We start from the raw sequence: 16367 nt of genomic DNA, 5'->3' as shown, positions 1-16367 counted from the left end.
ATTTGACATACAAGATGCATAATCCATCCATCCATCCATCGTCAATCGCTTATCCTGCGTACAGGGTCGCGGTGGGCTGGAGCCAATCCCAGCTGACATCGGGTACACCCTGGACAGGTCGCCAGTCCATTGCAGGGCAAGATGCATAATGATTTACTAAAATATGATTACATTTTCTCGAATGAACAACCCGACACTGTATAATGTAATTTAAAAAATGTTGCTTATATGTTAACGCATTAGTAATAATAATACAGTAATATAATCTATAATAATAATAATAATAATGACACTGAAAGGGGCCATTCTGCATAATGAGCACTGAATTCTGTTGAACACATACTGCGCAAACGTTTTCGGCAGGTGTGGAAAAAATGCTGTAAAGTAAGACTTCTTTCAGAAATCAACAGGTTAACAGATTATATTTTTCAAAGTGAGTGAACAAAAGAAAAATCTAAATCAAATTAGCACTCTTTGCCTTCAAAACAGCATCAATTCTTTCAGGGACACATGACCAGGTACACTCCCCACAGTCCTTCTGTGGATTTAGGCAGCCTCAGTCTTTCTCTTCATGTAATCCCAAAAAGAGCTCTGTGGGGGCCATACCATCACTTCCAGGACTCCTTGTTCTTCTTTACGCTGAAGATAATTCTTAATGACTTCGATATCACAAGATGAATAAGTATCCGCCTCTATTTCTCAGCATTGAGGAGACCATTATCCCGAACTCAGTTTGCAGAAAAGCAGCCCCAAATTTGCCAGGAACCTCCACCATGCTTCACTGTTGCCTGCAGACGCTCATTGTTGTACCGCTCTCCAGCCCCTTGGTGAACAAAGTGTTCCTCTTAGATGGGGGCCCTGGAAAATTACCTACCTCATAGTAAAGTCACTGCAACCGCAGATGGGTGTTGCATCTGCTGCAATTTCCATGTTGGTTTTGGTGGAGGGGGTGTCAGTGAGGGGGCTGGTGATATCTAAGCACCTCAGGCCATTACTGCTGTAAACCTCCTCGCTTCCTCTCTGTCATGCTGTGGGAGTGAGACTTAATAAACGTCTCCATTAAAACGTCTCCTTAAAACACTGCTCTGAAACAAAACATTTATTGATATCTGTTCCTGCTACACATATTTATTTGTACTTGAAGTTGTCAGGAGGTTGTACTTGTGTGACCGCAGAACCTTCCAGATGACAAAGGTGACAGCAGAGGGTTTCTGTCATCCTGTGTAGTAATTAACTCATCACACACTTGTCTGTTGCTTTGTCAGCCTCTCACCACATTATTTATCAAGCTTAATGTCTATTTGTGAAGTGAGAAATTCAGTGTGTTATTTCCTACTGTTCTGTAAAATATTCACCGGCTGGTCTGAAAGCTCGCAGTCAAACAAACATCACCATCACGCTGAATGCTTTGTTTGTACAACACAGTCTTAACTCTGTTCGCTCAATCTCAAACTTTGTCTCTGCTGGCCACTGTTCTAACCATAAAATAGAGTTCTTTACATTTTATACCCAGTCCAAAACCGATCTGACCCTGACATGCGTAAATTAAATCTGATCTGAAAAGACTTCCAGAACCAGTATGAAATAGAGCCGAGGAAAATTGGGCTCTATACAAAATGTCGTGGACTGGAACTAATCAGCTGATCTTTTAGGTCAGGCTGTGAATCTGTGGCAGGACACTCAAATTCCTGACATTTACAGTAGCACAGAGAGGGAAGCCAGAGAATGACTAATAAGCACATTAGAGGGGCTGCGCCCTGAACGCAACGCCGGCTGCCCCTAGGAGGCGTTCACATTCACAGGCAGGTAGAGGAGTCAGAGCCGCTGGGAGAGTCACGCTGCCTCCATACATAATGAACCAGGCTTTGATATTCAGTCGGAGGATCCCAGAGAAGATTAACATGCAGCTTCCACCCACAGCTCCTGCTTCTCTCGGGAATCCAACTCCTCTGACCTCAACTGATGAGCTACTTTCTAATATTAATATGCTAACGGTGCTATTATTAGTGTTATTTTCAGTGTCTGCAACCACTTTACACTGCCAGGATTTATCTGGGAGAATAAAAATCACACTAAAATATGTTTCACTCCTGCTTAACACATGTAGGTTATGTCTCCAGATGCAAAAAACACAGATTACAAACCACACAAGATGACATGTAAAGACAGCAGAGATGTAAATTAAACAGCTTTGATGTAAGAAGGTATATTTTTGTCTCTTTTGATTTAGAATTCTCCCAGTAATCAGAGTACTGTGGTGAAAATTCAAAGTGCTGACTCAAAACTTCATCTGTAAACTCCCTGCACCGTCTCTCTCCGAGGCCCCTGTAACACCCCCCTCCCCTCCCCACCCCCCTCCCCTCCCCACGTTTGGAGGTCATCCACCCTGATTAAAACAATTTAACTATTTTTAACTGATTGAGTTATTACAATTTATCCTGAGGGGGACAAAACTATCAGGATCACCAAAATTTCACAGCAATCCATCTGATAGTTGTCGAGACATTTCAGTGGTAACCACAAAGGTAGGATTGATCATTAGGATCATGTGGGGATCATAAATATATCTGTATTTAATGTCATTGCAATCCATCTGTCACGGTTCTGGGATGTTGGTGTTTGTGTTTCCTGTTTTATTTTGAAGTTGCTCTGCTTCTGGTGTCATTGTGTTGTTATGCTTCCTGTCTGTGGGCTCCCTGATTGTCTAATTAACTTCACCTGTGTCTCGTTATCTCCCTCCTCACTAGGGTATTTAGTTGGTCTGTTGTCTTCACGTTGTGGCAATTCATACTCCTTCTCAACATATACAAGTGCTGGTCATATAATTAGAATATCATCAAAAAGTTGATTTATTTCAGTAATTCCATTCAAAAAGTGAAAAACACACAGAGTGATATATTTCAAATGTTTATTTCATTTAATTGTGATGATTAAAACTGACAACTAATGAAAATCCCAAATTCAGTATCTCCGAAAATTAGAATATTACTTAAGACCAATAGAAAAAAAAGGATTTTTAGAAATGTTGGCCAACTGAAAAGTATGAACATGAAAAGTATGAGCATGTACAGCACTCAATACTTAGTTGGGGCTCCTTCTGCCTGAATTACTGCAGCAATGCGGCGTGGCATGGAGTCGATCAGTCTGTGGCACTGCTCAGGTGTTATGAGAGCCCAGGTTGCTCTGATAGTGGCCTTCAGCTCTTCTGCATTGTTGGGTCTGGCGTATCGCATCTTCCTCTTCACAATACCCCATAGATTTTCTATAGGGTTAAGGTCAGGCGAGTTTGCTGGCCAATTAAGAACAGGGATACCATGGTCCTTAAACCAGGTACTGGTAGCTTTGGCACTGTGTGCAGGTGTCAAGTCCTGTTGGAAAATGAAATCTGCATCTCCATAAAGTTGGTCAGCAGCAGGAAGCATGAAGTGCTCTAAAACTTCTGGTAGACGGCTGCGTTGACCTTGGACCTCAGAAAACACAGTGGACCAACACCAGCAGATGACATGGCACCCAAACCATCACTGACTGTGGAAACTTTACACTGGACTTCACGCAACGTGGATTCTGTGCCTCTCCTCTCTTCCTCCAGACTCTGGGACCTTGATTTCCAAAGGAAATGCAAAATTTACTTTCATCAGAGAACATAACTTTGGACCACTCAGCAGCAGTCCAGTCCTTTTTGTCTTTAGCCCAGGCGAGACGCTTCTGACGCTGTGTCTTGTTCAAGAGTGTCTTGACACAAGGAATGCGACAGCTGAAACCCATGTCTTGCATACGTCTGTGCGTGGTTGTTCTTGAAGCACTGACTCCAGCTGCAGTCCACTCTTTGTGAATGGGTTTTGTTTCACAATCCTCTCCAGGGTGCGGTTATCCCTATTGCTTGTACACTTTTTTCTACCACATCTTTTCCTTCCCTTCGCCTCTCTATTAATGTGCTTGGACACAGAGCTCTGTGAACAGCCAGCCTCTTTAGCAATGACCTTTCGTGCACATCCTTGTGCAAGGTGTCAGTGGTCGTCTTTTGGACAGCTGTCAAGTCAGCAGTCTTCCCCATGATTGTGTAGCCTACAGAACTAGACTGAGAGACCATTAAAAGGCCTTTGCAGGTGTTTTGAGTTAATTAGCTGATTAGAGTGTGGCACCAGGTGTCTTCAACATTGAACCTTTTCACAATATTCAAATTTTCTGAGATACTGATTTTGGGGTTTTCATTAGTTGTCAGGTATAAGCATCAAAATTAAAAGAAATGAACACTAGAAATATATAAGTCTGTGTGGAATGAATGTATACATTATACAAGTTTCACTTTTTGAATGGAATTACTGAAATAACTAATATCTTTTTGATGATATTCTAATTATATGACCAGCACCTGTATTTCAGTCATCAGCCCTGTTGCCTGTGTTTCCTTGTGTTCCACAAGTGTCTCTTGGATATTCTACCTCCTCGGTTTATCACTTATGCCATTTTGGATTTCTTTGCCTCTGTGTCTGGCTTGACTTTTCCTTGTTTTGGACAACCTGGCTCATTTTCATTAGTTACACATATCATTTAATAAACTGTCTATCAGTAAAAGTGCATCTGGGTCCAAAACCCATATCTTGGGTCATCGCTGAGCTAAACATAACACTATCCAATATTTTCCCAAGCTTTCATCAGTTTGTTTTTACCTTGAAGAAATAAGCTTCCATAAGTGTCTTTCAAATGTCAACTAACAAAAAAAGGCGCTGTAAGGCCTGTATAGCTCCACAGGTCTCAACCCTAACCAAAAGAGTCAACCTTGACACCCGATGAGCCACAGAGCTCAATGAACTGAGATGTTTTTATGGATGGTGAATATAAAAACCTGCTGTTGATGCCTTTTCACTGCTGCCACTTTGCCTCTGCTTCTCTAAAATAAAAAACTGTGTGTGTGAGTGAGCAACGATTAGCCATGCTCTGCTGCTATCGTTCTCATGAGCCTCAGACTTGAGGAGAGAAAGTCAATACAAACCACAGTGTTACCATCCATCCATAGCTGTTGTTTAAGTGGTGTTTTTTATTTTGTGTGAGGGGAAACGTCGATGTGGGCCAAATGAAGAGAAGATATTACCAGTTTACAGCAGAGAGAGAGAAGAGTGGGAATACGATGAATCCTAATTTTCTCAAAAAAGTGACACTTTTCCAGTCTAAAATCTGACGGGAAATATACATCAGATGACCTCATGCTGGACTTTTCATCATCATAAACATGAACAAATTGTGAATCATTTGGACTCCATGAGAGCATTTTTACGTAAGGTATCAATTTTAAAACACATTTATCCACTTTCATTTGCCCTTTTTAAAGAGGAAAAACAGGCAATGTGCTGTATCCTGACACAACAACATAAGGCATATGTCAGCAGAAGACATAACAAAACAACAATACAGAAACAAAAACAAAAGTGGGAAAATATATAAAGTATATAATGCAAGATTGAGAAAAAAAAGTAGAAAAGAGGTAGAAAACAACAAGACAAAATGCAATGAGTGTAATTTTTGCTCTGACTTGAATTGATGGGATGTCAGGAGGTATAGGAGTAGAGAGCCCGACCAACCTTGTGGGCCAACACTGTCCTCCATAATTGAGAGCCAAAATTTAATTTGAACACAACACATCGGCCAGTTGGCTCTCTGGTAACCCTGAGTAGCCTTGTGGGTTTTTAGCAGGAATACAGGATGCTGGGGTCGTTACTACAAGCCATTCAGTCCTTCTGTTGAACAAGGACAGACGGCGTGGTATGCTGTATAGATTCTAGACTCCCTTGAGGCAATTTTTGTTTATGGATATTGGGATGTATAAATAAAATTGACTTGAATATCTCAAAAGTCATTGGGCTCGACCAGGGTTGTACTGGTTCTGGCTCTGATTGGGGATGGTGCCTGTATGGTGGCCATAGGATTGCATCTTTGCTTCTGAGGCTACATCCACATTACTCACTACTACATTTTCGTTTTAAAATGCAGACCTTTTGCTGCATTTGCACCTCCCGTCCGGACTAAAACGGCAAATCCGAAGACCTAAAACGGAGAAGTTTGAAAACGCTGTTTTAGTGCGGACAGGTGAAGATGAAGCAGATGCTCACATCTGGCTTCCTGGTTGGGTCTTGTAAGTCATGCAAAGCAAAAGCATAAATCTACTGACAGTGTTTTAGTTTTGGTATTTTTATTAAAATATTTGTACTGTGCAAATAACACTTGCACACTTGCAAATTACTATGCATGTCGCTGTACTTACTTTGCGATGACTCCCAGTCTGTTTCCACCGCCAAAATCACTTTATACTCCCGTGTTATTTTCAGTAACAGTTACACATCGGACAGAACTGTCAATGTAAAAAAGGTTCAGCAGACAATTTACATTTATACTCTCATCTATGGTCATGAGCTTTGGGTAATGACCATAGATGGCTGGACTGAACCTTATAGGCAACTTATACAGGTGGCAGGTTGATGCATGTCCGTTAGAAGGCTAATGTCCAATTTCCTAGAACTGATACACATCAATTCTCCAGAAAAGCAGAACTTTTATCACCTTGAATACATCTCTGTATGATGCATTAATTATACGCTGCAGGCCTCAATTGATGTCGCTCTCTGCAACTCAGACTTCCAATAGGAGCTCACAGGAGAACTGCTGCTTCCTCAAGTCTAAAAGAGTCAGTTAAGGTGGTTCAGTGCTGTTAATGACAAGGATTTCTCCTAGACGCCTCCCTATGGAGGTTTTCCAGGTGCATCCATCTTGGAGGTGACACCAACAACACCCTGGAGGGATTGTATATCCCATCAGGCCTGGATTAACAAAAACATAACTAACATAAGCCTACATTTTCAGTAGAGCTACTGGAACCCCCCCAAAACCTTCTCCTGAAACTTAACATAGACTGTAGTTAATTCTGAAAACATCATCAGTGAGATCTTGGAGGACATTCAAGGATTTGGGGCAGCTGAAAATTGTGGATTCATATTTCGGGAGTGTTTCTTATCTTTCACAGTAGTAAACACATAATACAAATAATATTTAGCTGCAAGGACTTTTCTAAATTTTCTTAAACACATTATAACACAGAGATCTTTGGGAAATACAGTGATTTGGGGGGGGATTTCTAGAAAGAACGTGATGAAACTGCAGATTAAGGAGGTTTAAGGCACTTTACCTTCACTCTATTGGACTATATAAATAAAACTGACTTGAATATCTAAGTTGGCTTTGGGCTCAACCAGAGTTCTGCTGGTCCTGACTGTGTGTCCATATGGTGGTCTCGGATTGCATTATTACTTTTTTTGGATGACTGCGTTGCCTTGTGACTTCCTGTGCAAAGCGGGACAGTTAAGTGTGAAGCGGTTTAGATTAAAGTCTGAGGGGAGAATGGTGATTTGCTCTCTTCAAGCTGTGGACTGCAGTATCCAATATTTGTAAATCTCCAAAAACATCAGAGTCACAATCGGTTCAGATCAACATGCTGCAGTCGTCTTGGTGAAAGTATTAGTTTATCTTCCAAACTGAGGGAAAATTAGCTCATTATACTGACTATTCTTGTGATGTATGATCCTTGATCCACCTGGTCTCTTCTGTCCTGCAGCCTGCTGCTGACATTTAGATGATACATCTGCTGCTCCAGTTTCAGTCAGACCTCAGCTGCTCTCAGATCAGACTCTCACAGTCATGAGCTTTAAACTAGCTCTGCTCTGATCAGGCAGGAAGGTGGCGTCCAGGTCAGGAGACAGAGAGCTGTACAGTCACAGGATTCACCCTCCATCAACCTCTCAAACCTTCATAAATTTCTTTTTTCAGAGGATTTAAAGTTTGATGATTCTTATACTGAGAGAAATACTTTTTTATGGCTGCACCATTCCATCTGATTATAATATTCTAGATGTTATGTCATTTAAGACACATTTCTCAAAAAAGACCCATAATCCACCTCTTTGCTGTCCTTGTTTGCTCTGTATGTTTCAATTTGTAAGAATTTACAAGCCTGAATGTATCAAATTTCAGAAAGCAAATGCAAATAAAGTGCAACTGGACTTTGGCCTCAAGAGAAGATGCGAACGATGATTGTTCAGACTTGGGGCCGATCCACACTGCTACGTTTGCACCTCCCATCCAGACTAAAACGACGAAAACGAAGACCTGAATCAGAGAAGTTTGAAAGCGCTGCCGACCCCGTTTTTCGTCTTAAAACTCCCGGTAGTGTTTTAGACTTTAACGATGACGCAGACGCTCTGGTTTGGCTTTCTGATTGGGTCTTATAAGTAAAAGCAGAAATACAATGCTACTGGCAGAGTTTTAGTTTTGGTATTTTTATGAAAATATTTTGTACCGTGCAAATAACACTTACATCCTACACTTGTACTCTGTATGTTTTTCACCGCCACAGTCGCTTTAATCTCCCGTGTTACTTTCAGTAACAGTCCCAGCTCGTTATTGGTCCATGCAAAAAAAAAGGCTGGTGTGGTTCTTTGTCTGTATTTCTTTATTCTTTTGCCAAATCTTCTGTAACTACGGAAGAGACCATCTGCTTTATGTTTACACCCAGTGTACTGAATGGCCACCTGATGTGCATTTTCATTCGTTTTAATATAGATGGAGATCATCTCTGATACGCAGCTAAAACGCTGGTATGGATGGAGATTATATTCATTTTAAAACTCTGTTTTTAAACAAAAATGGAGTAATGTGGATGGGGCCTTGGCCTTGTATGGCTCCAATGACCATAACGACTGTCGTTACAACAGCCAGGAACACTAACGAACCAGCGGTATCGATCATCTTGGTAACGACCCTACAGAGGTTAAATAGCTGAGTTTCCCTACCAGTCAGTCAGAACTGAAGAAGTCTCTTGGATGAGGGATGAAATGTCTTCTAGTATCTTGAACATTGACAATGAAGTTGAGATTTTTCACTCAATACCACAAACTCATGGTGGCGCTACAGGAAAAGTCAGGTGCAGATGCACATACACACTCGCTCGGCACGTTCTCATTCTCCACGCCCAAGGATGATACTCAATATTAAAGGACTTAGGTCAGCGCCAAAATAAAATCCATTAATGTGACTTTATAAGACTGAGTGGTTGTTCGTTCCTCACCTTTCTCCTTTACTCTTCCTGAAACATGTCATCAGACTCTGACCTTCACACTGTTTGTGGTGTTGGTTTTGTAATGACAGCTTGTGTCGGAGAGGCCACATAAATCTCTTCAGAGCTTGTTTTTTCTCTCAGGCCCACAAATGAGTTTATGCTTCGCTGTCTGTCATGCATTTTCATAATGATTGCTCGATGCGTCGCTGGAATCACCGCCGTCGTTGTTTTGGGCTCTTGGAGGGAAACTCGCCATCTGTCACCACGTTTCCTTCCTTCCACCCATCCTTTCTCCGTCCTGGTGGCTGAGCGGAGCCCCATTGAGGATTCCCTGCTGTCACTTTGACACTAAGTCAGAGGACCATTAACCCGGGCCTCCACTTACAGGAGGCGTTGCCATGGTGACATGGGGGGGGGGGGTCTCTGAGCAGTGGTAGCGATCATAGACTGTTTATAAAAAGCGATATGCCGTGTTGTGTGTTGGGAGCATGTGCACAGGTGTCTTGCGACAGATGCTGGAGGATGGTCTGCTGCCTGTTTGAGCTCTGCATGGTGTGTATGTGTGTGTATGTGCGTGTGTGTGTGTGTGGTTGAGTGAGCTTGAATCATGTTGCTGCACCACGTCTCGCTTCTGTAATGGCTTCAGATGTATAATTTATTACAATTGACGTGAAATTAATATTTAATGCTGCCTTTCATTAGTTATAGAAGTTGTTTCTATTACTTGTCCTCTAAAGTCTGTGAATCAGCAAAAGTAATCTTATGATTTATTATTATTATTATTATTATAAAATAAAAACCAGATGTTGTGCAGCATAAAGTCATGAATACCAGTAAAGTAAGTAAGTAAAGTTTATTTGCGATCGATTTGATGATTGATACAATACAACAAAGTGAAATACAACGCACAAGAACATATAAATACAAAAGTACTTGTTACCACATCGATCAGAAATTAGCTGCAAACGTGTTTTCAATTCATCTCCCATGGACATGAGGGGTTAAGAGTATGGAACCATTTGGAAGATTTTATTGACAATCCAATCCTCAAATAGTTTTGAATATAGTTAAATATAGCTTTTTGTGGCTCTGTTATAGTCTGGTATCTCATAAGTTGCTCAGATTTTATATATATATTTATATTTTCATTTAGTAATTTAAAGAGAGACTACTATATGTAACTTTTACTGAACATCAACCACTGTGGCCAAAAAATGTGAATTACACCATACTAAATGCTAATATATTCATAGTTTATGCATGGTAAACAGTAGCACAAGTAGAAAAGAGTCATTATGAACTGACTCAGTAATACTAGTTACACAGCAGTTAAAGTTTAAAGTTAGCCAACATTAGCTGCTGGTCATACCAGACCAAATAAAAGATGTAAAAGTGTATTGGACTGAGCACGTATTTCAACTTTCAGAAGTTTTAAAGTCTTGCTTTAATATTTCAATGTACCTGTAAAATATACACATACTTTGAGGATAGGGCTGGTGTTATTCTATATTTTTTTAAGGCCAGAAGCCGTGCCACGCCATCAATGGCAACAGTAAGGAGAGCAAGCGTGGTGGTTGTGCTCAAGATGCAGCCAGAGAAGACAGAAACCAAACTCAGGAAAACAAAGCAAGAACTAATTTTACTTCTACACGTCCTCTACAGCATTGAAATGAACAGATCAGTTAACAAACATAAGCTTCAAAGTTTGATTATCTCATCTGAACCAACAATGTTTATGATATTAGTTAAGCTAAAGTTGTTAAATTAATTAAGAAGTGTCACATTGTTAACAATTTCATTTATTTATCTATGTGACGAGATTATAGTTCATGGCAGCGGTGTCTAGAGTACAGGCTGTTAGTAAGATCTTGTAGCCGTGTCGATGGAAGTTACGCTCTGCTGTTACCCATTAAAAATACAGAGGATCAGTGTCACCGCAGAAACAATCAGTTATAGTTAGTCTACTTTACTATTCTTTTAAACTTACATTTTAGTTTTGATGGTGTTGATGGTGCAATATTTAGTCCAGTCAGGGTTCAGGATCAGAGACTGACTGTGGATCAGGTGTCTAAGTGCCTCCTTCTGCCAGTAAAAGACTCATAGTCACAATGAAGGCTTTCACAGAACACTGCTGACAAAGATAACAACACAGAGAATCAATAGTCTCGTATTGGCTCACAAACGCAGCACGGAGCCTAATGATGCGTTTGTGGTCATCTGTCCAACTGAGATAAGGGTAGAGAGAGAAAAAGAGAGTCCTGATGTTTCTCTGTTCTGTTGCTGATCCCGTTTAAAGACAGAGGTAATCAGTTCATGATTGTCCAGCTGCTCACACGATGAAGCTTCAGCAGTCCACTACTGAAAACATTGACACAGCTCACAGTTAATGGGGTAAGAGGAGGTGGAACTGCAGTGTAAAGTGTTCTAGTTCTTGTAGTTTATGTGGATTTAGGTTAAGTGGCAAGTAGGTGTGAATGTGTGCTTGAATGGTTGTCCGTGTCAGCCCTGTGATTGACCGGTGACTTGTCCAGGCTTCTTGCCCAATGTCAGCTGAGATTGGCTACATCACCCTGCAGCCCTCTAAAGGATAAGTGGGTGTAACTAATGGATGCATATTTTAGTATGAAGTTCTGATCTGCTCCTGTTCAATTTGCTGTTAATGCAAACTCTGCATTTCCTGTTTCATGTTTAACTGCTGTCTTGCTAAATGTTGTATTTCCACAACACTGTTCCATCAGTACAACAACAGAGTCATGTACACACCACTCTGCTGAAAACACTTTCTCTTATCCAACAGTGTTTAATCAGTCATTACTTCCAGTTGCTTCCACTATGCCATTTTTGTGATTTCTGTTAAGTTGCTGACAGTGAAGCTAATCATTTCCAGCAGATGTGTCACATTAAAAGTCCAGTGGCTCAAAGGGCTTAATCTCTCCCTTTCCTTTTAATGTGTGAAATATGAAGGAAGTGTTGGGTTTCATTAGCAGTAGCAGTGATCAAAACACGTAATAAATCACTACAACACAACAGGAAACTGCAGCCCAGTACTCACCACTTTGACTTTTGCACCAGTCAGCTGGAGAGTAGAAAACTTTGGCTGGTTATGAGCCAGACAAAATTGTCAGCCACAAACACGAGTCACTAGATTGATTCCAGTAAATGAACTGAGCAGCCAACCATCTGTTGGTTTAATGAAGGCTGATGGAATTATTACTGCTGAGCTCAGTGCACCAGACCATCATTTAAGTAAATCCTCTTGTTCATCAGGTTTATCTGCATGTAGTGAAGTGAAAATTGTTCTCAACACAGTCAGCTGAAAACCTTATATGTCCCACATAAAAAAAGGTACTTGAGTCATGAGACTCAGATTGTTGTAAAAGATCGTTCTGGTATATTTAAAATTAATGTTTTTCTCTATGACATCCATTTCATGGACATAAATGTTGAAATAACGTATAGACATGAAAAATACATATTGAGCAAACAAATGCGGCATAAATATATATATATATATATATATATATATATATATATATATATATGTATATATATATATATATATATATATATGTGTGTGTGTATATGTATATATGTATATGTATATGTATATGTATGTATATATATATGTATATATATGTGTGTGTGTATGTATATATATGTATATGTGTGTGTATATGTATGTATGTATATATATATATATGTATATATATATATATATATATATATACTACTCAAATGATTGGTTAAGTCAAGTTTTGGTTTTGTTTAAGTGTTTGAAGACATTATTGATTGTATTCATGCAGTGAATTAAACATCTTAAATAAGCATTTTAAGGGTACAATGATTTAAGACCCCCAAATTAGTAATATTAAGGGATGGAATTAGTAATTCACTCATACAATATAAAGGTCTTGAAAACAGTTCTGTTTACATTCAGTGTATCGTTGAGGTCTAACAAACATGTTGAATGAATTTTCTTCCTCAGAAAATATTGGCAAAGACACATTTTTAATTGAATATTTTGAAAGTTTCATCGCTTTTCATCCTTGCCAGCTTGCACTTGTCTACTTACTCGCATCTGTTGGTGAATTACTGCGTTTGCCATTTCACCCACCGACTGACGCTCAGCAGAAATGCTTGAAACTACGCTTTCTTTCATGAAAAAGAAAACACATACAAAATATTGCTCCATAGCAATTCAGGGAGTTAAGTCATTATTTGACATTATTTGAGAGTAAGTGGAATTACTCACTTGATGTCATGATGAGATAATGTGGTATTTGTTAAGTCAAAGTGAAAACATGAAAAGCACCGAAAGTGGAGATTTAAGCTTTCTTTCACATCACGGTTGACAGTTAAAGGTGGTGTATGAGATTTAGGAGAAATCCAACACCATGACAAAATCCATGATAATGAGTGAAGTTAGCTAGGTTGTGGGTTAGCAAACTGTCACTTGCTTTTGTTGCTGCTGCGAAGCTAACATGTAGAGAGGACGAGACGTCCCAGAGCCAGCACACCAGCACCAGACAGCAAGACTCACAACTCTCCTGCTGTTATAGCTAACATCACAACAACAGCATGTTCTGGTGAACTAGAAAGTAAGCTGAATGTCTGTGGGCAAGTCATTTAATGTTATCTGACACACAAATCATGGCTTGAACGCCCACTTTGTTTGACAAAATTAGCTAACAGACCTCAGGGTCTCAGGGCCTCAGGGCTGAACTTTGACAAAAACAAAAGCGTGTATTAGATTAGAATCCTTTACCCAACCTTTCAAAAGTGAAAGTTTCTCAGGTTATCATCATGTCTTCTCCACCCCGTAACCTTTCCCCCCTCTGTTTTCTCAGATGTACATTCAGACGGCCACGCTGACCGTCTCCCTCAGCCTCAGCGCCTCCGTCTCTCTTGGCATGCTCTACATGCCGAAGGTCTACATCATCATCTTCCATCCTGAGCAGAACGTCCCCAAACGCAAACGCAGCTTCAAGGCCATTGTCACTGCCGCCACCATGACCAGCAAGCTGTCACATCTGGCGGCTGAACGGCCCAACGGCGAGGTGAAGACGGAACTGTGCGAGGGTGTGGAGGCTAGCGGTGAGTAGGCGGAGGGGCTTCCTACGGATCGGATTGGTTGAAACATTCATTACGGTTTAATACTTTTGTACGTTGTAGTAGTTTATATAGTTAATAAATATATATATATAGAAAATTCAACCCAACAAATATCACAATAAAACTTTATCAGTTCAGCCGTTTTCTCAACAAAATTACAAAGAAAAGAAATTCAAGAAAACAATAAAAAGCAAAGGCAGGATTTACATATATACTGTTCTTACAGTCAGTATGCTCATGAGTTTGATCTTTTCTACCGCAGATGTTTGTCAGTGGAGATTACGTTGCTGAATGCTTGATTTGATGCAGCTGAACTGATGCGTCCGGCTGTCCACATACCTTTGGCCACATGGTGTATTTCATTACTGGATGTAATCTCACTATCCTGGAGTACAAGGATAGTAAGAACCAGCGAACAAGAGGATTTACCAGCTTCCTCCTTTAAGATACCTTAGAAGCCTTTATTAGGCAGCAAGTACTGATGAACAAGACAAAGACAGTAGCAAAAGAAGTAAATGCTGTTCGTTATTCTCTGAACAAAGGCACTGTAAGAAGAGAACTGTGTGTTTCTCTGTAAAGTCTACCACGTGGAGGGAAAGTCAGAGTCAGAGCGAAGCCTCTCTGCAGTAATGAGGATTTAACAGGAAGTTGACTGGAGTTCATTTAGACATCACCTGAGACCAAAACTGATAAAGCCAAACTGTTTACAGCTCAGAGTTACACTTCAAAGCTACTTCTCGGCCCGTCAGCAGAAAAGTGGGAGCCGTCGGATTGTTTACTCATCAGAGATCTGCTGACTGAACTGATCTGCTTAATGTAACAAGCAGCAGCTCTCACATCAGTTTTACTTTCTCAACTTTACACAAGGCCAAACTTTCTCTTTAATCCTGCAGTGTTCAGTGTGAAGTCACAAAGATACATTTATGAAAAACTACATTAGATGAACACGCTTGTGAGACTTATTTAGTCCAACATATCTCAACAACTGATAGATATTTTATGTTTACATTTAGTATGAATGAAGGACAAACTTAACATTTGTAGTTCCATTTCTGGTGAGGCTCTAAGAATAGCTAAATGGTCAGGATGTTGTTCGTTCATATTGTGGCTGTAATGAACAATGCAGCCTCTAGAGGACACTAGCAGGAGTTTAGGCAAAAACTAACATGGTTATTTAACTACACTTGTCCCTGGTCTCAAAGTCATTCCAGGATCCTCAGATTCTTTGATAAAAAATAACGCTGCTGCACAATTTAAACACTTTTTAACCTGTTTCCCAAATTGCAACTCTAACAAATAGGCTGTCAAAGTGTGTATGTACGACATAAGCCAAAAATGTTATTATATATTTATCTTAATGTCAATTAAATACTAATTCTCATTTTAATTTTCCCCCATAAACACATTTATATTGTTCTTATGTACAAAACCAGCAAAGGTAATTTATTTGGAGTACTGCCTTGTGTCAACGGTTCAGGCTGGTGTGGTGGCGTAATGCAGTGGGGGATATTTTCTTAGCACACCTTAGTGTCCTTAATAGCAACTGAGCATACTTTTAATGCCACAGCATGACACTTGATGTATTGTTGCTTATGTACACTGTCACTTCAGGGCCACAGTCTACCCATGTATTCGGACACAGTGGTGGAAGTCAAGGAGATTTTGCAATACCTGATGACCTCTGGCCATCTGACTTTTTATCTGGTCAGCCTTGCTTCTGGTTTTTACTTAATGAGGAAAGCCTGTACACAAACAAGACAACCAAGGGCCACCAGCCTGTGAAAAATGGTTTTAAAAGTTCCCAGACTCCTCGTGTATTACCTGCTGGTAATGTGGAATAGCAGGTGGCACTAGATGTTTTAAGAATCTTAAGTCTTCTGTTTGGCTGCTCAGTAGATCTGCTCATTTTTGCTCAATTCATTATTTGTAACTGTCTTGTTATCTGTTGACTTTTGTGACATCAGAAATCAGCCTCTGAATTCAGTCCCCATGAAATCAAAATCGATGTTAATTTGTTTTTATTGCTCATGTCTTGCACAATAGGTCACCAATACAACATGGTCCAACAATGATAAAAAATGTTGTTTTGTAAGAATTGTTAATGGTATTTTAGTTTGTCATTTCCTGGAAAACGTGTTTTAATTCAGTGTGA

At 40.0% G+C, this 16367-nt stretch overlaps 1 protein-coding gene across 1 annotated transcript in view; it reads left to right on the top strand.

Moving 5' to 3' along the window:
• Positions 1 to 16367, top strand: part of LOC119894372 (metabotropic glutamate receptor 8-like) — a 208492-nt gene that overhangs the window by 190542 nt on the left and 1583 nt on the right. Inside the window, exon 11 of the mRNA XM_038707080.1 lies at positions 13951 to 14197. Coding sequence (XP_038563008.1) covers positions 13951 to 14197 — 247 coding nt within the window. The remainder of the gene's footprint in view (positions 1 to 13950; positions 14198 to 16367) is intronic.

Source organism: Micropterus salmoides, unplaced genomic scaffold, assembly GCF_014851395.1.
Source record: "Micropterus salmoides isolate LMB-PRFRI ecotype aquatic unplaced genomic scaffold, ASM1485139v1 Ms_hic_scaffold_8, whole genome shotgun sequence".
NCBI classification, from domain to species: domain Eukaryota; kingdom Metazoa; phylum Chordata; class Actinopteri; order Centrarchiformes; family Centrarchidae; genus Micropterus; species Micropterus salmoides.
The sequence above is the reverse complement of the archived record's forward strand: the minus strand, read 5'-3'. Positions and strand labels throughout refer to the sequence as shown.